This window comes from Sus scrofa, chromosome 4 (genome assembly GCF_054392235.1).
Source record: "Sus scrofa isolate SSC_HxYL_T2T_F1_AM1 chromosome 4, Sscrofa_HxYL_maternal_Yorkshire_Landrace_v2.0, whole genome shotgun sequence".
NCBI classification, from domain to species: Eukaryota; Metazoa; Chordata; class Mammalia; order Artiodactyla; family Suidae; genus Sus; species Sus scrofa.
In genome coordinates, this window is record NC_139386.1 from 87,805,898 (window position 1) to 87,827,649 (window position 21,752).

The following is a 21,752-nucleotide window of genomic DNA, read 5'->3' on the forward strand; positions in this document are numbered from 1 at the left end:
CTTTCTCACCTCTTAGTATTCATGGTCTATGTTAATCCCCTCTCTTTGAATGATGGGATGTCACGCCAGGATTATTTAAAAAAAGTTATTAAGAAGACTTTGGCTTCTATGTTCTGGTCTTCCTTCTTTCTCCCTCATTTAGTTGTTCAAAGGCAGCCAGCTGCCATGATATGAGCTGCCCTATGGAGGGGCCCACGTGGCAAAGAACAGAGGGAGGCCTCCGGCCAGCAAGAACTGAGGCCCTCAATCCAACAACACAGAAAGGAGTGAATGCTACTAACAACTGTGTGAGAGAGCTTAGAAGTTGATCTGTTCTCAGTAGATCCCTGAGATGACCACAGCCCTTGGCATGATATGTTCCCCCTGCAGAGCTAAACATGCCTATCTCTCACCAATGGTTCGTCACATTCCCCTAAACTTACTGTTGCCTTCCCAACATATCATGTCTCCGGGCCATGTACATTCCAGGGCCTCTGTAAAACTCTTCCCTTCCTTCCCTCTCTCCTACCTTCTCATTGTCTACCAAGCTTCTGCTTATCCTTCAAGTTCCTATTCAAGAATTGTCTCTGATATAGAGCCTTTCCTTGAGGGGATTCCTTCTCATGTTTCCTTTGCCCCTTGTATAGCCCTCTGTATAACACTAACGACATTGATTTATAATTTTCTGTGTGTTGTCTGTTAATCAACTAGGCAGAAATTTCCCTTAAGGCCAGGGATAATACATATGTTAATATTTGCTTTCTCAGTAATTATTACAGGGCCCCAGGCTTGGCAGGCATTACATGCACACTTGTGAAATGTATAAATTTAATACACAAATGTAAAAAGAGTAAAAATTTTGGTATCAGGCAGGTAGAATGGACATGCACGTTGTTATAGGAATTCTTTCATTTGTACTCTTTGTTTTTTTCTTTTCCTTTTCGGCTGTATCTGCAGCATGCAGAAATTCCTGGACCAGGGATTGAACTTGCACCACAGCAGTGACCTGAGCCATTGCAATGACAATGCTGGATCCTTAACATGCTGAGTCACCAGGGAAATCCTCATTTTTACTCTCTAAATTATTATAATGACATGGAAGGCTGAATTCTAGTGCAAATTCTAATTTAATAATTTTCTTCTGACAGATAACTTTCTCTTCCTGTTTAATATCACAAAATCATTGAAATGCTAGGAAGAATATTCTTCTAAAGCTTAGTTGTGTTTTTGATTAAAAAGTTAATTCAAAGGTATGTGTTAATATGTTTTTTATTTACCAAGCACTATCTAGGCAGGTGGAAAACATGTCCTATAGATTGACAGGAGTCAAAAATTGTCTCCAGGGGGTGTGGAGAAAAGGGAACCCTCCTGCACTGTTGGTGGGAATGTAAACTGGTACAGCCACTATGGAGAACAGTTTGGAGATACCTTAGAAATCTATACATAGAACTTCCATATGACCCCGCAATCCCACTCTTGGGCATCTATCCGGACAAAACTCTACTTAAAAGAGACACGTGCACCCGCATGTTCATTGCAGCACTATTCACAATAGCCAGGACATGGAAACAATCCAAATGTCCATCGACAGATGATTGGATTTGGAAGATGTGGTATCTATACACAATGGAATACTATTCAGCCATAAAAAAGAATGACATAATGCCATTTGCAGCAACATGGATGGAGCTAGAGAATCTCATACTGAGTGAAATGAGCCAGAAAGACAAAGACAAATACCATATGATATCACTTATAACTGGAATCTAATATCCAGCACAAATGAACATCTCCTCAGAAAAGAAAATCATGGACTTGGAGAAGAGACTTGTGGCTGCCTGATGGGAGGGGGAGGGAGTGGGAGGGATCGGGAGCTTGGGTTTATCAGACACAACTTAGAATAGATTTACAAGGAGATCCTGCTGAATAGCATTGAGAACTTTGTCTAGATACTCATGTTGCAACAGAAGAAAGGCTGGGGGAAAAATGTAATTGTAATGTATACATGTAAGGATAACCTGACCCCCTTGCTGTACAGTGGGAAAATTAAAAAAAAAATAAAATTGTCTCCAAACCCTCCTACACTGTTGGTGGGAGTGTAAGTTAGTACGACCACTATGGAAAACAGTATGGAGGTTCCTCAGAAAAGTAAATAGAGAACTACCATACGACTCAGCAATTCCACTATTGGGCACAAGCCCAGACAGAACTATAATTCGAAAAGATACATGCACCTCTATGTTTATTGCAGCTCTATTCACAACAGCCAAGACACAGAAATAATCCAAATGTTCATCGACAGATGAATGGATTAAGAAGATGTGGTAAATATATACAATGGAATACTATTCAGCATAAAAAGGAACAAAATAATGCCATTTGCAGGCATGCAGCTAGAGATTATCATACTAAGTGAAGTAAGTCAGAGAGAGGACAAATATCATATGAGATAATTGATATGGGGCATCTAAAATATGGCACAAATAAACCTATCTACAAAACAGACTCATGGATGTAGAGAATAGACTTGTGGTTGCCAAGGGTCAGGGAAGGGAATAGGATGGACTGGGAGTTTGGGGTTAGTAGATACAAACTGTTACATTTAGAATGGATAGACAATAAGGTCCTATTGTACAGTGCAAGGAACTATATATCCAATCTCCCAGGATTGCCCATGATGGAAAATAATATAAAAGAAAGAATGCCAAAAAAAGTGACTGAGTTACTTTTCTGTACAGCAGAAATTGGCACACACTGTAAATCAACTATACTTCGATAAAAAGTGGAAAAAAAAGAATTATTCCCCAAACATCTGGAAAACCATTTTTAGTCAAATATAAGTGTGCATGAAAGAATAAAATACAAAACTTAAAGTAGTCAGCAAAAGGGTAGGTTTGTATTATTACCTTTTTTTTTTTTAGGGCCGCATCTGAGGCATATGGCAGTTCCCAGGCCAGGGGTTGAGTCAGAGACACAGCTTCTGGCCTATAGCACACCCATAGCAACACCAGATCCAAGCCTCATCTATGACCTACACTGCAGCTCACAGCAACGCTGGATCCTTAATCCCCTGAACAAGGCCAGGGATCAAACCCACATCCTCACAGATAACTAGTTGGGTTCTTAACCCCTTGAGCCATGACAGGAACTCCTGTATTACTACTTTTTTTTTTTTTGTCTTTTTAGGGCTGCACGTGTGGCATATGGAGGTTCCCAGGCTAGGGGTCCAGTCAGAGCTACAGCTGCTGGCCTACACCACAGCTGTAGCTGTGTGTCAGATCCAAGCCACGTCTGCAACCTACACCATAGCTCACAGCAACACCCGATCCTTAACCCACCAAGTGAGGCCAGGGATCGAACCTGAAACCTCAAGGTTCCTAGTCAGATTCTTTTCCATTGCGCCACGACGGAAACTCCTATTACTACTTTTTAATGTCTGGGAACATTTGATTAAAGTGAGGGTGGATGACAGGAAGTATGAAGGGAAGGACATCTGATTAATGAAAAATAGTATGTGTGGGCTTTTTCCTCCCTGAAAGTAGTGGTGGGCTATGAAACTTAGTAGTTGCTTGAGGAATTCTCAGACATTTTGTAAAGTTATTTTTTTCAGAAGGTATTTTTTTTAAAACAGAGGCCACAGTTGAAAGCTTTCAATCTCAAAAAGAGATTATATGAAGCAATCTACAGAGCTGCAGAGTAAAAAGTAGGGACAGAAAGAATGGAACAAAAGCTAAGACTCACTAAGATAATAACTAGAAACTACTGAGCATCTCCTTTGTCCCAGACGCTATGCCGGGTATTTTAAAATATTATCTCATTTAATCTCCATGAAAATCCAATGATGTAGGAGCTAATATTTTCACCTTTTTAATGAGGTCACGCTTAAGTGACTCTAAAGATAGCTCTCGTCACATCACTAAGCAAGCTACTATTTGAAACATGTATACTGTGGAGTTCCTGTCGTAGCTCAGCAGTTAATGAACCCAACTAGGATCCATGAGGATGCAGGTTTGATCCCTGGCCTTTGTCACTGGGTTAAGGATCCAGCATTGCCGTGAGCTAACGTGTAGGTTGCAGACAGATCTCAGATCCTGAGTTGCCGTGGCTGTGGTGTAGGCCGACGGCTTTAGCTCTGATTCAACCCCTAGCCTGGGAACCTCCATATGCTGCAGGTGTGGCCCTACAAAAAAAAAAAAAGCAAAATCAAAATGGATTTGGTATTGCTAAGAGAGCTCTCTAAAATGGAGCCAGAGGTTACTAAGCAAGTGTGACTTATGCACCTCTCAGCCTGGATGGAATCTGACCTTTGACCTGATGAAGTTATCCAAAACATCTGCCAGAAACTCAAGGTGCTAACTGGACCCCTACCCTAAAACAACTTGTGGTTCCTTAAGGACAAATATTTTCTTTTTTAAAAAATTCAATGAATTTTATATGTACAGTCGTTACAACCATCATCACAAACTAATTTTAGAACATTTCCATCCCAAACTCCAGTCCACCCCTCTTGCAGCTGAGCTAGTGCCCTGTGGGGCTTCTAGGCACACAAACCTACTGTGGCTCCCTTTGCCTGGCATAGCAATAAAGCTATCTTTTTCTCCTTCACCTAAAATTCTGTCTTCACGTTTCTATTTGGCAATGGGCTGAATTTTGGCAACACTCTCTCCTAGACACCTGTCCCCTTTGGTAGATATAAGTTTTTCAAAGTCTGTGACCCTGTTTCTGTTCTGCAATAAGTTCATTTGTATCCTTTTTTTTTTTTTTTTTTTTTTTAAGATAAGACAGATATTTCTGACATGTCAGAGTCAATCACGATTCTTTTTTTTTTTTTTCTTCCTTTTGCTTTTTAGGGCTGAACCTGTGGCATATGGAAGTTCCCAGGCTAGGGGTCAAATCAGAGCTCTAGCCGCCGGCCTACACCACAGCCACAGCAATGCCAGATCTGAGCCATGTCTTCAACCTACACCACAGCTTAGGGCAACATCAGATCCTTAAGCCACTGAGCAAGTCTGGAGATCGAACCCATGTCCTCATAGATACTAGTCAGTCTTGTTAACCACTGAGCCTCGAAGAGAACTCCCTGAATTGCAAGTCTTTTGACTCCAAATGAACTCTTCTTATTTGCAGCCTCCTGTGTTACTTTTTGGTTGACAGTTCCTCTCTGTGCACAACACCTATTTCATGTTATACTATAGTTATCTGTGGTTAATAGTTCCCTTCCTGGAACAGTCCTCTAATACTTTTAGGCAATTAGGGGGAAGGTCAAGAGTGCATCCTGAGTATTTTGGGCCTTGATTGTTTTCAGCTCAAAATAATCCACATACTTAGAGCAACTGAAATCCCGGGCACCAAATTTCAATACAGCTGTTGCCACTGCAGGGGATGGGGTAAGAAATAGGACAGAAACAGGAGGTCCTACAGAATATTCAGAGGGCACTTATTTTCTCTCAAAAAGAATGATAGCTTCATCTTATCAACAAAAGCTCTAAAAAGTAATGACGGTCATCACTGCAAATGAGTCTTGGCATTGTAACTCTTTTGAGTTATCTCATGCTGTTCAATAGATGTACAGTCAAAAGGCATTTTTAAAATTTTAGATCGGATGATGCAATCATATCAGAGCTTCTTGAATAGACCAAAAAGGCACCAACATTGTTTATCAGGAAGAAAATACCTCATGAATAAACAGAAGTCTTTCCCCCAAAAAAACCCACATGCCAAAGTGGCACATTTTGGGGCAACTCATCCTGAACTACTACACTATGAATGAAACAAACAGGTTGTCCAATGGAGCGTAACTGAGGAAGGCCCCCTAGAAAGAGTGGTAAAGAGGCACCTTTAAGAAGTTTTCAATTTTTACTTTAAGATTTAATTTTTACTTTAAGAAGTAACATCTGGAGAAGTTCCCGTTGTGGCGCAGTGGTTAACGAATCTGACTAGGAACCATGAGGTTGCAGGTTCGATCCCTGGCCTTGCTCAGTGGGTTAAGGATCTGGCATTGCCGTGAGCTGTGGTGTAGGTTGCAGACGTGGCTCAGATCCAGCGTTGTTGTGGCTCTGGCATAGGCTGGTAGCTACAGCTCCGATTTGACCCCTAGCCTGGGAACCTCCATATGCCGTGAGAACGGCCCCAGAAATGGCAAAAAGACACACACACAAAAATGACATCTGGAGTTCCCATCGTGGCTCAGCGGTTAAAGAACCCGACTAGTATCCATGAGGATGAGGGTTCAATCCTTGGCCTTGCTCAGTGGGTTAAGGATCTGGTGTTGCCATGAGCTGTGGTGTATGTCACAGACATGGCTTGGATCCCACGTTGCTGTGGCTGTGGTGTAGGCCTGGCAGCTGCAGCTCTGATTCAACCCCTAGCCTGGGAATCTTGATATGGCTAAAAAGTAAAAAAAAAAAAAAAAAAAGGAAGTGACATCTGAGTAGAGATCTGTATGTGAGTGAGGTAGCCATGCATATATGTGAGTGAGGAGCATTTGGGGCAGAAAAAACAGCCAGTGCAGAGACAGACACTAAGGGGAGGTACTTCAAACTGGAGGGTTTGTAGACCTCATTCTCATGCTCTGATCGTGAGATCAAGTTTTAGGCACTTGTTTTGTACTGGGGCTATAACAGGGCTTATACATCAGCAATAGGGTATAGCAATAAACAAAAAAGATTTTTGTTAGTCCTCTTGGAAAAAAAATCATTCTGAAACTTACAAAAGGCTCCTATTTTGCATATTAACAGAAAAATAGAATATAGAGCCAGAAGAGGTATCAGAATTGAAAACAGGGGCCCAAAAAAGGTAAGATGAACCACCATCACACGACTTAATAATGGCAGAGCTGAGATTAGAACACTAAATTTGAAACTCCTTTCCTTAAAAGATTAAGGATGAAATATTTGTAACTGGCACGCACACAAGCTATTTGTATTAAACATTCATTTTGAAAATGAGAAACCTGATTTTTCTCCTAAGTCTTTCCCACTTAGTTTTCCATCTAGCTGACGCTCTCCCAAATTCAGTTGTTGAAAAGGAAATCAAAATTTAGTATCTATGAGACATGGAGGCTCAGTAAACTTTTTGTAATAATTATTTCATGATGTATGGCAGTTAAATCATTATGCTGTACACCTTAAACTTATGCAGTGCTTTATGTCAATTACATCTCAGTTAAACTGGAAAGAAAAAAAAAGGAAGCCAACTTTGACTTACCTGAATATGCAAGTGGTGTGTGTAACATCCTTTGGCCACCAGAAGGCACTGCAGGTTCCTCCTCAGAGTAAATGGTGTCCTTTCTGTACCCAAGTTCTTTTCTTTCTTTTTTTTTTTTTTGTCTTTTGTCTTTTTTGTTGTTGTTGCTATTTCTTGGGCCGCTCCCGCGGCATATGGAGGTTCCCAGGCTAGGGGTCAAATCGGAGCTGTAGCCTCCGGCCTACACCAGAGCCACAGCAACTCGGGATCCGAGCCGCGTCTGCAACCTACACCACAGCTCATGGCAACGCCGGATCGTTAACCCACTGAGCAAGGGCAGGGACCGAACCCGCAACCTCATGGTTCCTAGTCGGATTCGTTAACCACTGCGCCACGACGGGAACTCCATGTACCCAAGTTCTGGCTGAGTAGCCTGAGAACCTTCCAGGCTCAATGTGGGGAAGCCGAGTTGGAGACCGGAAATGGAGGCGGGGCTTCAGTTCACACACCTGTGGCCCACACCTGCCTGCTCAGGTGACTGGTCCGGGGCCCCAAGTTACTTCACCTTTGTTGAACACCTCAGCCTCTGAAGGCTGCTTATACCAGAGCCAGGTTTAGAAACTGACAACCTCCTGCCCCAGCACCACCACACTGGCCTTTATAACAATGATTAAAGTAGGGGCGTGAGGCCAGGTCAAAATAATGAGGATTCGCTATGAGGAGGTGTGATTAAAGCTTATAATTATAAGGCGGGCACATCAGGTGGTATGAGCCTACTTGCCAATTGCCAGAGTATCAGAAAGAGGAGGCACCCCTGGAAAAACGGAAGAGACTTTCTTAGGAGGAGCAAAGGGAAACGCCACGTACATGAGGTGAGGGATGAGCAAAAGCAAGACATCTGTGAAACCACAGTCCCCGAGCCTTATAACCACGGTCCACAACTGGTTTCAATGAGTTCAAATACGTGCATGGAATCCTGACAATCCCCTGGTATCTCTGAGGGACTCCCGGGCCAGGAGTAATAAGTTATTGAGGTGTTAAACTTTGGGGCTTCTGTTTTCCCCCTGGGACCCTTGCTGCTCTTTGGTCTTTACTCTTTATAGTGGAGTAACCAGACAGTGAAGTAAACAGACAAGAGGAGCATGTGAAGAAAACACAGCATTTCCTCTCAGATGCCAGGTAGCCAAATCCAAAGGTATTAAAGGAAGGGGGTGTGTGTGAAGAGACTGGTCCTTTCCTAGGAATATGACTTAGGCAAGCTGCTTAATTTCTCTAAGCCTCTGCTTTTCCTCGGTCCAAAACGACCACCCCCTTTAGGAAGATTTCGCAATCCTGTCAGAGCGGCGGGGCGGAGCTGCAGGAAGGTGGGTAAACAGCTTCCTCGCAGCACGTTGCGGGGGCGGGCCGAGGGACACGCCCTCTCCGCCCATCACCCCCGTACTCCCATTGGTCCTCTTCGGAAGGGGCAGGATCGGTTTGCCCCGCGATGGGCGGGGCCCGGGCGCGCACGCCTAGTCTTGGGACCCGGTAGGCCCCGGACGCGGAACTTTTGCTGGAGTCGCGGACATGGATGGTCGTGCCCGCGGGTCTGCGCGCGCCGTGCTCGCCTTCCTGCTGGCTCCCGCGCTGGTGGCCTTGTTGGTGACACCAGCGCGGGGCCGAAGCGGCCAGGGCCACGGGCACTGGGACGCCACCGGGCTGCTGCCGCCGCTCCCGCCCCGCGAGAATGCGGCGCTTGTGGCCCGCTTCGTGACGAACCTCTGCGACTGGGGCGCGCTGGCCACCATCTCCACGCAGGAGGGGGTGCGGGGCAGGCCCTTTGCCGACGTCTTATCTCTCAGCGACGGCCCCCCAGGCAAGGGCACCGGCGTCCTGTACTTCTATCTTAGCCCGTTGCAGCAATCAGTAGGCAACTTGCAGGTGAGCGGGAGGGGCCGTGTGGCACCGCGGGCCGAAGCGCGAGCCTTTTGACTGTCGCTTAAATTCTGTTGAGGAAGGAGAGCCGGCCTCGTAGAGATAAGAATTTGAACGTAGGCCAAACCTACCTCTTCTTTCCCGAGCTGGCTAGGCGAGCATTGCAGCTTTTCTATTGCTGGGCAGCTAAATATCAGGAATTTCACACACGCCCTCGCCACTGCGCAATGCACTTCTAGTGAATTCTCTACCAGCACCTGGAGGACTTCTCACCTGGGGTCGTTTTGGGTTACGGTGTCTCACTGAACTCTTATTAAAAGTTTTACAGGGTGTGGAGACTTTTGGGTAGTTTAGCACTTAGTATAACTGGCTTTGGGATTTCTCTTTCTTATCCCTCCTTTGAATTAAGAATTTTCCCTTCAGCAGCAAGAAGTAAATACAACATTGTGTATGATTATTGCAGTCTTTTTTTTTTTTTTTTGGTCTTTTTAGGGGTGCACCCGCGGCATATGGAGGTTCCCAGGCTAGGGGTCTGCAGCTGCCAGTCTACACCACAGCAACACCAGATCCAAGCTGCATCTGTGACCTACACCACAGCTCACTGCAACCCGGATCCTTAACCCATTGAGTGGGGCCAGGGATTGAACCCACGTCTTCATGGATACTGGTTGGGTTGGTTACTGCTGAGCCACAATGAGAACTCCAGAGGTTAACACTGTTGATAATGATAAGATGAAAGAAACCTTATATTTAATATAAGGTTTGATATAACCTTGTTCCAGGCTGACCTTTTCATTCATCTTCCATTCATCGTCTCCTTTAATAACGCTTTGAAGTGGGTATTACCATCCCCATGCTGCAGATGAAGAACTTGAATTTTAGGTTATGTAACTTGCCCAAAGCCAGTGGCCACACTCCAGTTTCACCCCAGCTCTGTCGGCCTTCAAAACACAAGTCTCAGACTGGTGGCCCATGAGATGAATATGTCCCACAGGCTGGTTTTCTTTGGCCCATGCAGAGCTCTGTTTTGTTTTTAATAACTCTGAATTAGTTACCACCATTCAAAAATGGAGAGTGCAATTAAAAGTCTGTCTAATTTCTTGAAAAAATGGTAAGATCTGTGACACTGGGGGCCTGCAATCTCTGAGCAAAACCAGAAGCAGCCAAGGCACATAACATCCTTGTTCACCATTTTCTTATTCCTGGCTTGCTCCACTCCCTTAGGCATTTGCTCAGAGCAAGTTCATTCCACTCCCATCAATGATGTTCAACCTTAGCTGCAAATAGTCACCTGGGAAGTCTTAACAAAAAATGCAATGCCAAGGCATTTTACTAAAAACACATATATTAAAAAAACACCCCCCAAATCCCTCCCTGATGCTTCTAATGTTGAGGGGGAGGGGAATGAGAACCACTGTTCTACATTATTACATTTAAACTTTTGCTGATATTCTCATTTTAAGAATGAGGAAACTCAAACTCAGAGGGGCAGAGACTCAACTTCTACCTAGTCTGACTAGTTACTGTCAGGTAGAACTTGAGCCCAGGCCTTTGACATCTCTAGAAAAGACAGTGGTGAGGAACTTACCCAGGATTTCAGGTCCATGATGGCAGTGAAAAGGCATAGCCACATCAGAATTAGTCTGAGTTTGATTCTGTCAATTAGCCAGTCAAAGTTGGTTTCTGACCTCTGTCTTCTTCCTGTCTACTCCTGTCCACCCTACCCACCAGATTTACAGGAACAAGATACCACTCAGCATTGCTTTCTGCCCAGAAACATTTATTTATTTATTTATTTATTGGCTGTGCCCATGGCAAGCAGAAGTTCCCAGGCCAGGGATCAAACCCGTGCCATAGCAGTGACAACGCTGGGTCCTTAATCAGCTGAACCATGAGACAACTCCCCAGAAAACTTTGACAACTTCTGGCTGCCTAGAGCTGCATAAAATTCACCTGGATGTTTATTAAAAGTACAGATGCCTGGGCTGGGAATGGAGCCCAGAAATCAGGACTTTTTTTTTTTTTTTTTTTTTTTTTCAGGCAAGTGGTTCTTGGAAAGCACTGACAGATGCCAGCCTACAAAATACAATTTTGACTCCTTAGCTTGGAGTTGAACCACCTGCACTACTTCCATCCCCTCCACACTTTGTCCCCAACCTCCTCCTCTCAGAAAGCCTTTCTTTCAAGCAAATTAGGTTTTCACTACACATAATCATGTCTTACACAGTGCTGTGTTTTTGCAATTACTATTCCCTTTATCTTTAATGTGTCTTCCCACTTCTGTGCTGATTTTGAATATCTTATAAGGCTCTCTAGAGATTCCATATCGCTCCAGGCTGTGCTGACATCTCCTTACACTGACCTTCAAATACACTTAACTGTACCATTCACTTGGCAATTCGTTTTGTGCTGCCTTTTGACTTCTTCTGCGTCTTTGTTTTGCATTTTTAAAGTTTTGTTTATATCTGATTTTCAATCAGATTATAAACTCATAGTGGAGGAAAGACCAAGTCTGAGTCTCCCTCTCCTCTATTTTTAGTCTCCTATGATGCCTCGCCTAACAGTTTGTCAACAGCAAATATTTGGCCTAATGATCCCAAAGACGTCTGTTTATGATTCATTGTTTTGATGAGTCACTATGAGATGGCAAAATTCCCCATGCAGGACACTCAGGATTTTTTTTTTTTAACACTTGGGGTTTAAAACACTAAATGCAGTGTGTGAATTTTACTGTAATCTGTCGACAACGCCTTTTATGATGCTGATTTCTGTTTAAGAAAGAATTAGGAATTTTGCTTGCATTACATTTTTAATTTTAGAATTCTGTTGTTAGAGCAGGAATGAGCAACTTCTCCAGTTTTGAAATCACATGACAGTTTCTGCTAGTGTAAGATAACTAAGAAGCATGATTCAGCTACTTTTTCTTTCTTTCTTTCTTTTTTTTTTTCTTTTTTTTTTTTTTTGCTTTTTAGGGTTGCACCTGGGGCATATGGAAGTTCCCAGGCTAGGGGTCGAATTGGAGCTACAACTGCCAGCCTATGGTTATGCCATAGCCATAGCAATTCGGGATCCGAGCCACATCTGTGACTTAACACCACAGCTCACAGCAATGCCAGATCCTTAACCCACTGAGCGAGGCCAGAGATATAACCCAAGTCCTCATGGATCCTAGTCGGGGTCCTTAACTGATGAACTGTGAAGGGAACTCCATCAGCTACTTTCTTGCTTAGCTAGTTAAACCACCGTAGTATTTTTATACACTAGTTTCATATTAGTCTAATCCTTTAGATCTTGCAGTGAAGAATGAAGATGAACTTTGTGTTTGCATGGTAGGGTAATTATAATTCCTCTGGTGAATATGGGACAAATTAAGAATTTAAGAAAAAAAGTTTTTTTTATTTTTTATTTTTATTTTTTTGCCTTTTCTAGGGCTTCGCGTGGCATATGGAGGTTCCCAGGCTAGGGGTCTAATCGGAGCTATAGCCGCCAGCCTATGCCAGAACCACAACAACGTGGGATCCGAGCCATGTCTACGACCTACACCACAGCTCATGGCAATGCTGGATCCTTAACCCACTGAGCAAGGCCAGGAATAGAGCCCGCAACCTCATGGTTCCTAGTCGGATTCGTTAACTACTGAGCCACGACGGGAACTCCAAAAAAAAGTGTTAAAATAATTCTTGGAGGAATTCACAACATGGCTCAGTGTTTAACGAACTCACCTAGTGTCCATGAGGACAAAGGTTTGATCCCTCACCTCCCTCAGTGGGTTAAGGATCCGCAGGTTCCATGAGCTGTAGTGTGGGTCACAGATGAGGCTCGGATCCTGAGTTGCTATGGCTGTGGTGTAGGCTGGCAGCTGTGGCTCTGATTCAGCCCCTAGCCTGGGAACGTCAATATGTCATTGGTGTGGCCCTAAAAAGACCAAAACAATAATTACCGAGTCAGTTAATTTACAATATGAAACAACTCTCCACACCCTTTTTTTTTTTTTTTTTTTTTTTGGGCGGGGGGGGGGAGGGGGAGGGCCACACCTGAGTTGTATGGAGGTTCCCAGGCTAGGCATCTAATTGGAGCTATAGCTGCTGGCCACAGCAACTCAGGATCTGAGCTGAGTTTGTGGCCTACACCGCAGGTCACAGCAACGGCAGATCCTTAACCCACTGAGTGAGGCCAGGGATTGAACCTGCAACCTCATGGTTCCTAGTCAGATTCATTTACAATGCATCATGACGGGAACTCCCCACGCACCTTTTTCTTTGGAGAGGGTCAAGATCAGTCTCTATCCAAGTAGTAATTTTCCCAAGTGGAAAGTGGTATTTTCCAACTCATCATTTTATGGAAGAACAGTCAAAGTCTGGGGACAGTGTGTATGCAACTTGTGAGATTTATTACCTATCCGGAGACAATATTTCACATGAGAGGGTCTTCATTTTCTCTCTACAGGATAATCCATATGCTACGCTGACCATGTCTTTGGCAGAGACTAGTTTCTGCAGGAAATATGGATTTGATCCTCAAAGTCCCCTCTGTGCTCACACTATACTATCAGGAACTGTTATCAAGGTAAATAGTTACCCTACAAGAACAGACAATGGTTTTAGAAAGCACTGTCTTGTTAGCAGTGAAGGAAGGGATATTTTGAGAGTAAAATAAAATTGATTTGTGATTGAGATCTGTAATTAGAATATATTCTAATATGTAAATCATGAAAACCAAAAATTTTAATCAGTTGCTTTCATATAGGTGTTCAGTAAGATATTTATGAGAGAACTGAACTATTTTTTCGAAGCCAAAGAGATGTAATAGCTTATTAAGCCCCTATATTAGGAACATCCACTCAACCAAAATTGGTATTTCTACCCGCGGTGTACACTGTACAATGTTACCCATGCTTGTGTTCCCTGACTCCATATTTTAACAGTGGCTTAGAGCAGAGCATGTTCTAAGTAGGTTAAAAGGGGAGTATCCAGGAATTCTTTTTGTGGCACAATGGGTTAAGGATCCAGTGTCACTGCAGTGGCTGGGTCGCTGCTGTGGTGTGGGTTCAATCCCTGGCCTGGGAACTTCCACATGCAGAAAAGAAAAAAAGGGTTGGGGGCGTATCCATTAAATACTAGAAGTGAATTTAGACAGTTTGGAGTGAGTGCTAGTGAGGGGAGGTTAAATTGAATCAGGGGAAGGGTAAAGGATGAGGTGTTAATGAGAACTGATCTGATTGCTGAGTCAGCAGCTGCGACTTGACCTTGTGAATCATGAATACCTCAGATAAGTTTTATTTTTGGTCTCAAAATTCTTTGTGGATGCGTATCTGGAGTTGAGTGTCCCTCCTGGGCAGGAGAAAGGGGGAGGGGCAGCAGATATTTTTGAGTTCCATTGAATTTCTACAGACTTCTATCCTTTGTGTTGTTAAACCCCTCTCCCTGTTTAACATGTGCATATTATGGGTTAAGAGTGCTAATGTTACAAAGTGTAACCATCCATAACATTTTACTATAGTACTCTGTGCCAATTACTCTGATAGCTCAAAATTACTATTCAGCAATGAAAATTGGTACTCTTAATGGTCGTCCACTTCATTATAGTATATATTATCACCAACATATGAAATCTTCATTGTTCTCTGCATTTCTTCAAGCTTCTTTTACTTTCTCCTGATTCCTTAAGATCAGAATTTATAGTAGTTCTCACTTAAGTTCTCACTACAGGAAGAAAAAAAATGTATGCATGGTGATGGATGTAACTAAACTTGTGATCATTTTGCAGTGTATGAACATATCAAATCATTATGTTGTACACCTAAAATGAATTTGTCAATTATAAGATTAGTAGAATGCTAGAATCACATATTCTTTTTTTTTTTTTTTGTCTTTTTAGGGCTGCACCTGTGGCATATGGAGGATCCCAGGCTAGGGCTCTAATCAGAGCTGTAGATGCCAGCTTAGACCACAGCCACAGCAACACTAGATCTGAGCTGCATCTGCGACCTACACCATGGCTCACGGCAACACTGGATCCCTAACTCACTGAGCAAGGCCAGGGATCGAACCCGAAACCTCATGGTTCCTAGTCAGATTTGTTTCCGCTTCCCAACCACAGGAACTCCCATAGAATCACCTATTCTTAACAGCTGAGGAAACAAAATGTTACTGCTATGAGTAGGTTTATTTTACATATGTCTTTTAGGTGAGTGAAGCAGAAATGGATGTTGCAAAGAATTCATTATTCATTCGACACCCTGAGATGAAAACCTGGCCATCCAGTCATAATTGGTTCTTCGCTAAGTTGAATATCACGAACATCTGGGTCCTAGACTACTTTGGTGGACCAAAAATAGTGACACCTGAAGAATATTATAATGCCACATTTCAGTAAGTATTTCTACATCTTTCATCCTTCTAATATCACAGCCCCTATCACTGCTTCTTAACCTTCTAAAGCAAGGGGATCTTAACCATTTTATGTACCATGCATCTCTTTGGCAAGCTGGTAAGGCCTGTGGACCCCCCCCCCCACCAAGAATAATATTTTTTAAATGCATAAAATACATGGGATTACAAAAGAAATCAACTATATTGAAATACACTTATAAAAATATTTTATAAAAAATGTGTGGTATAGTGATATGTTAGCTTTTTAATGAACATGTTAAATAATAAGATATAGCAGTGAGTCCATATTCTTCTGTACTTTCAGAGTAGTGAGAACTGAATATTTTGAGACTTCAGCAGCTCTACCATGATGTGAAAGTGTCTGTGATTTCTCTATTTCTTTTGGTGGCCTTCACAGATACGCTCTTACCATTGTGGTTTATTGCCTGCATTTATCATTGAAGGAAATGATACATTTCAGTTAAAGCTTAATGAAAAAAAAGTTTATTCCATCCCAGTTTTTTTTTCCCCATCACGGACCCCCTGAACTCTCTCTGCAGACTAGGACACCAAGTGCAGACGCCGTTTTAAGGCTATGCCTGTGGGGCCCCGAGTAGAGCCTAGTTCCACGATGACATTTTCTCTTGAGAATCAGACCTGGGTGCTTCCGGACCATGAAGGATCCACATCCGAGTCCGAGCATGTGACCCCATGCACTCAGCCCCCATTCCTATGGGGATGTGTAGTCCGTCTCGCCCAGAAAGGGGCACCTGGAGGGGAGGAGTATAACCTGAATATGGGAAAGGGATAGGAGAGAAGGGGGTGATCAGATTCTTTGAAATTAGGTCAGGGTTCAAATGAAGGAGTATAAGAGACTGGTGCTTTTCCCAGGCGACACGGGTCACTCTTGCCTGTCTGGCAGCTTTAAGGCCTAGCGGACAGTGGTGACAATAACAGTAGCAGTAGCATTTATTGAGCATTGCTGGCCGGGTGCTGTCCAGGTGGCTTTAGGTGTATGAACTCACTGAACTCTCACTGCAACCTGATGAGTTAGATAATGTTTTTTCTTCATCTGTGAGGTGGAGAACTGATGCATAGAAAAGTAAGAAACTTGTGGAGTTCTTGTCGTGGCTCGGTGGTTAACCCAACTAGCGTCCATGAGGATGCGGATTTGATCCCTGGCCTCGCTCAGTCGGTTGAGGATCTGGCATTGCCGTGAGCTGTGGTGTAGGTCACAGATGTGGCTCAGATCCTGCATTGCTGTGGCTGTGGTGTAGGCTGGCAGCTGCAGCTCTGAATTGACCCCCAGCCTGCGAACTTCCATATGCTGCAGGTGCGGCCCTAAAAGGACAAAAAAGAGAAAAAAAGAAAAGTAAGAAACTTGCCTAAAGTCTACAGCCAGTAAGTGATGGTATTGGGATTCAAACCCCGGCATTCCAGCTCCAGAGCCCTCACTTTGCTTCTTATCAGAACCTCATGCTGCCATGCTGGTGGTTACCTCACTAGCATCTGGCCACGCTCCAATTCCAGTGTAATGTAAACACTTTCTTCTTGTAACAGACTGACTGCTCTCTGTGGAGACTGGGGTGATGATGCTAAGCTAGATGTGTAGGTTGTAACTCAGGTTTGCATTTAAATTCTTAGCATTTTTTTGCCCTGTCTTATTCTATTTAACAACAGTTTTGTGGTGAACTAGTGACTTCCCACCATGATTGTAAATCTCTTCACAGTAAAAGCTCAGGTTTTAGTTTTAGTTTTTCATTCCAAACTGGACCTAGGACAGTGTAGGGTACAGAGCAGCTGTTTCATAAATACTGGCTACTTGTCAGGCTGATCCTTTGAGACAAAAATGCTCAACTTCTTTGAATAAAGAATCCAAGAGTCATAGTGTTTATTCTGCTGCTGTGTACACAGGAGAAGAGGCCTGGGCCAGTGTTTGTCTTCTGAACGTGAAAAGCCATCTTGCTTTATAGGAAGACAGAGGTAGCAATTACAACATTATGGCCAGGCAACAAATTACCAAGGAGGATGTCCAGTAAGCTGACAGGCTCGCTCTTAGAGGTTAAAGTTCATTTTTACAGGACGTATCAATCTCTGAAGCACAGTTATCTTCATATAAATAACATGCCCAAGGGCAATGCTTGCTTTAATAGCAAAATAAGAATGGGGTTTTCCCATAAGTCTCCATGGTGAGTGAGTAAAATAGAAAAGTTTGAGGTTCCCACTTTATTAACACAGATGAGAGGACCTTTTCTGCTGCTCAGAGATAAGAGGGAGCACTCTCCTGTCCTTTTGAGAGGAGGCCAGAAGACTAGACCTGGGTATGGGCCCCTCCTGAGACAGGACACCGGAATCCTCAGAATGGGCAGTTCCTTGAAGATGACCTTCCAGAATGGGTGCCTCTGACAACTGTCCATTTCAGAGCCTAGGTGGGACAGAGTCACTCCCATCCCACCTGGTTTGCCATCAGAACTATTTCGTAGCCTGAGAGAGTATACAGTAGTATCTGTAAGGGTCAGTGGCCTGCACATTTTTGGGGAACCACTCCTGGGGGCTACACAGGCATACTGGAGCTTCCCCAAATGGCAGCCACCTTGCCTGGTTTGCCTAGATTGGTTTTGGAAGATATTATTTCTCCAAATACCACACAACCGTCTGCATCTGGAACCTGTCTCACTCCAGTGGAGTCTTTTGAGAAAGCTTCAACACCCAGGTCATTTGGCAGGGCTAATTTGGAGCCTAACTGAATATGGTTTGCCTTGCTAGGCTGTTGGGTCGAGGCTCCATGAGCATATTTGGATATTGAGGGGAAGGTTGAAATGTTTACTGGAAGTATTTGCAGACATGCTGGAGAAAGCCATTCTCATGAGTATCAGCCATTGCCTCCTCTCACTGAAGTCTGAGCAGCAGGCCTCTGGGGCATCCTGTGTTCCCTAATAAGGATAGAGGGAATGAGAGGTCACAGATTACAAACTTGCCTGCTCTCCCTTATCTGGAGATGGATTTCCTGATGGCCACGGTTAGGACTGCAACAGGAAGATGGATTAAGGTCACCTCCCTGGCTAGGCGCTGGCTGATTACTGCTTTTTTGCCCTAATGTTCAGGACCTCTTTGTCTCAACTGTTTTTATCTTTGAAACCTTCAGATACTCCTGAATGAGAAGATCACAGCAGCCACAGCTGCTGATTAATGTTTCATCCTGTCAGTGTTCCTCTGAAGCATGTCAGCATCATACGTGGAGAGAAGGGATGCTGACTGAGATGAAGATTCCTAGGCCAAATGCTGAACCAGAACCCAGCAATCCGCATTTTAGCAAACTCAGATGATTCTTTAGTATATTGAAGTGGCTGAAATTAACTCAAGATCTTAAACTTTTAGATCAGAAGTTTCTCTAGTCCTTCTCCAGAATGAATTAACTTTTATGATTTGTTCACTCAGTTCAATGAAATAACTCTTCCTCTCCAGGTGAAGCAGCATATGGTGAATTTAACTTCATATGTGAAGTTTCTTGCGAAGTTTCATACAGACTTGAAATGCTCAGTGTTTCTCCATGGAAATTTCCTAGAAGATTAGCCAGTTTTCTTTCATGTTCTGGTTTGTTTCCTTGCTTGCATGTTTATGGAATTGAGTTGGATTGTTACTGGATTTCTTGGAAGATGAACCAGTGGGATATATACTCTTTTCATATCTTGAAGCCAATTTTCTTAGAGACCTATCTTTCCTTAGGATCCAAGAAGTTGGTGCCATCAGTTCCAAATAATTTGCCAATGATGCTCCTTGCAGAGGAGATTTAGATTGCGTATTGGCACTTGAAAGTATTCAATGTGTGTTCTTAATTCCTGGAAACCACTGTACTAAGGACAGGGCATCACTCCCCAACAGCTGCTGCCTGAGGCTGTACTAAGGGTCTGGATCCAGTTACAGTGTCCCTGAATAAATCTTGCCCAGGCAGACCAACAGTGATGAAACAATTGGAGTGTCCTACTCATGGTCCGTTTATGTCTGACAGTTCTGGGTGTTGCTGATTCAACATGGGACCAAAACTTTCTTATAAATAACTTAAAAGTTTTTCAAATCCAAAGCGATAATTTCCTAGAACAAAGGAAGTCCATAAAACGTCCTGAATTTGATTTCCCCCACTAAGTGGACACCGTATAGTATTTCCTCCACTCAAAATACACACATACATGCACTTTTTTTTTTTTTTTTTTTTTTTTTTGCCCCAGAATGGGATTGCAAAAGAAAGAAGAAAAGAGGGGATTTTCGTAAGTTGTTTCTGGTATTCTTTTATAAGTAAAGTTAACCTAGACATGGACCAGCTTAAGCCAGGGCCATAATCTGTCTCCCAGCCACTCTGTAGCTTTTCTTTCATACTAATGATACTCTCAACAATGACCTAAGCCTTCCTCAATTGCTTCAAATCTCCAAATGCCTTCTAATGCTGTTACTACCAAAATTACATCATCAGAGGGAAAAATAACACAACATTTTAAAAGCATATTTCTTCAGAAAGCAAGAAACTTTTATTACCTATATTTCAGAAGATGCTATGAGATCTCTCATAAAGATGTGTGTCAGGAATCAAGTAACTGACTCCTTAAATGACTTAAAAGGGAGGATGTTGAATATGAGTTTGAAGACTATGAAATGAACTTATCTGAAATCCAGCTTCTCTTTTAGAAAAATGGTATGTTTTAAAACTTGGCAGAGTACATTTCTTATTCAAACCATTGATAATTAAAAGTATTTTAATGAAATGAGTTGGATTTATTAAACAGATTTGTTACACTTTGTTTCATTGTCCACTTTGAAACTCTTTTGTGTTTTTATTTTAGCAGACTGTTAAAATCAGCTTCTGGCTGTTTCAAAGCTTAATGTGAATAATTGGACTCTTTCCTATTGGTAAACAGCTCCTTGTGTCCTAAAATTTGGGGGATGTCAGAATGCAGCCATCATCAAGGGTCTTCCCTCAGGACCTTCCATGTTAACTTGGTAGAATTAGGTTGAGAGCGTCTATCTGTACTTTTCTCTACCCAATTATTGTGAATTTTGTCTTCATCATTTAGTACCATGCAAAAACACTTGTATTCAGGTAAGATCTGATTATCAGAGGAGAGTCAACGATTTTTTCATGGAAGGTGTTGCAGATTCCTTTAATTGAATGTTCAGATTATGTCCCTGATTGACCATCAGAGGGCACTGTAGACCACTTTTTGTGCAGATGCAGGTTTCTTGTATAGTAATCCCCAACCCCACCCTTTTTTGCGGGGATACTAACAAGACAACCAACCCCTTGCCCCCAACCCTTGCTAGTGGATATATATATATATATATATATATATATATATATATGTATATGTGTGTGTGTATATGTATGTATGTATACACACATACACAATGTTTCCTATACATATGTATGATAATGTTTAATTTACAAATTAGGCACAATAAAAGACTTATCACCACTCTTGTGCTTTGGGACCATTATTAAGTAAAATAATGGTCACTTGAACACAAGTACTATGATATCAAGACAGTTGCTCTGATGACCTCATTGGCTACTAAGTGACAGCATATGCAGCATGGAGTCTCTGGACAAAAGGGATGACTCATAGTGTAATATTTCATCATGCTACTCAAAACAGCGCACACAATTTAAAACTTATGAATTGTTTATTTCTGGCATTTTCCGTTTAGTATTTTAGAACTCAAATTGACCACTGGTAACCAAAACCCCAGAAAGCAAAACTGTGGATGTTGGGGGACTACTGTACAGCAGAGCCAGTCAAGCCCCTGAGAAAGACACTGTGGGCTGGGTTGTAGGCAGACGGCCTCGATGATAGTATACTAGGGTAAAGGCAGCCCAGCAAGGAAAGAGAAAATCAGAAGTAAAGAAGGAGTGGCTCAGGAGCCTCAAGCTGCCTAGCCCAGGGACTGTGCTTGGTGGATGTTGTCCTGGCCTTGGATCTGTGCCCAGCTGGTCAAGGCCATCTATCTTTCTCAGATCATGGCCAATAGTCATGGTTTATTCTGGCTTCTAGTCTAGGTTTAAATTCTTTTCAAGTATGTAGTGAGGTGGAGAAAAATCCTTTATGACACGAGGCAGGGCCCAATGAGATCAATTCATACATGTTCTGATTGGAGCTGTTCATGTCACATTTCCCTTTTAATAATATTCAGACTGAAATTCACAAAGTCACCGAGGAGGAGACTTTACTTTCCTACAGTGGGGTGTGTTTTCAGTTTTAGTACTAAAAAAAATAATGTTCTACTTAGTGTAAAGCTGATAAATTAATATTTATA

At 42.8% G+C, this 21,752-nt stretch overlaps 2 protein-coding genes across 11 annotated transcripts in view; one reads left to right on the plus strand and one right to left on the minus strand.

Annotated features, from left to right (window-relative positions):
- Window positions 1-21,752, minus strand: part of RCSD1 (RCSD domain containing 1) — a 501,912-nt gene that overhangs the window by 125,576 nt on the left and 354,584 nt on the right. Inside the window, exons 1-2 of one of the 8 annotated variants that reach the window (XM_085020306.1) lie at window positions 7,569-9,241; window positions 7,186-7,268 (exon numbers count right to left, since the gene is read on the minus strand). The exons of 4 other annotated variants lie outside the window; for them this stretch is intronic. The gene's annotated coding sequence lies outside the window, so the exon portion shown is untranslated. Of the gene's footprint in view, window positions 1-7,185; window positions 9,242-21,752 lie in introns of those variants that run through there. 3 more of the 8 variants (XM_085020317.1, XM_085020308.1, XM_085020307.1) reach the window with 3 other exon arrangements.
- Window positions 8,707-20,242, plus strand: CREG1 (cellular repressor of E1A stimulated genes 1). Of its 3 annotated transcripts, none has more exons than XM_001928982.5 (4): window positions 8,707-9,084; window positions 13,525-13,644; window positions 15,265-15,449; window positions 18,595-20,242. In XM_001928982.5, exons 1-4 carry the CDS (start codon window positions 8,731-8,733, stop codon window positions 18,602-18,604), a joined length of 669 nt encoding a protein of 222 aa, XP_001929017.1. In that variant the 5' UTR covers window positions 8,707-8,730; the 3' UTR covers window positions 18,605-20,242. The 3 variants fall into 3 exon arrangements, with proteins under 3 accessions (XP_001929017.1, XP_001929021.1, XP_020945135.1); XM_001928986.6 differs by having other exon boundaries at window positions 18,915-20,242; XM_021089476.2 differs by lacking the exon at window positions 18,595-20,242 and having other exon boundaries at window positions 15,265-15,453.

Coding starts and splice junctions, on each gene's coding strand:
- CREG1 (XM_001928982.5), top strand. CDS start 8,731: ATGGATGGTCGTGCCCGCGGGTCTGCGCGCGCCGTGCTCGCCTTCCTG. Junction 9,085..13,524: donor AATCAGTAGGCAACTTGCAG/GTGAGCGGGAGG, acceptor TTCTCTCTACAG/GATAATCCATATGCTACGCT. Junction 13,645..15,264: donor TATCAGGAACTGTTATCAAG/GTAAATAGTTAC, acceptor TATGTCTTTTAG/GTGAGTGAAGCAGAAATGGA.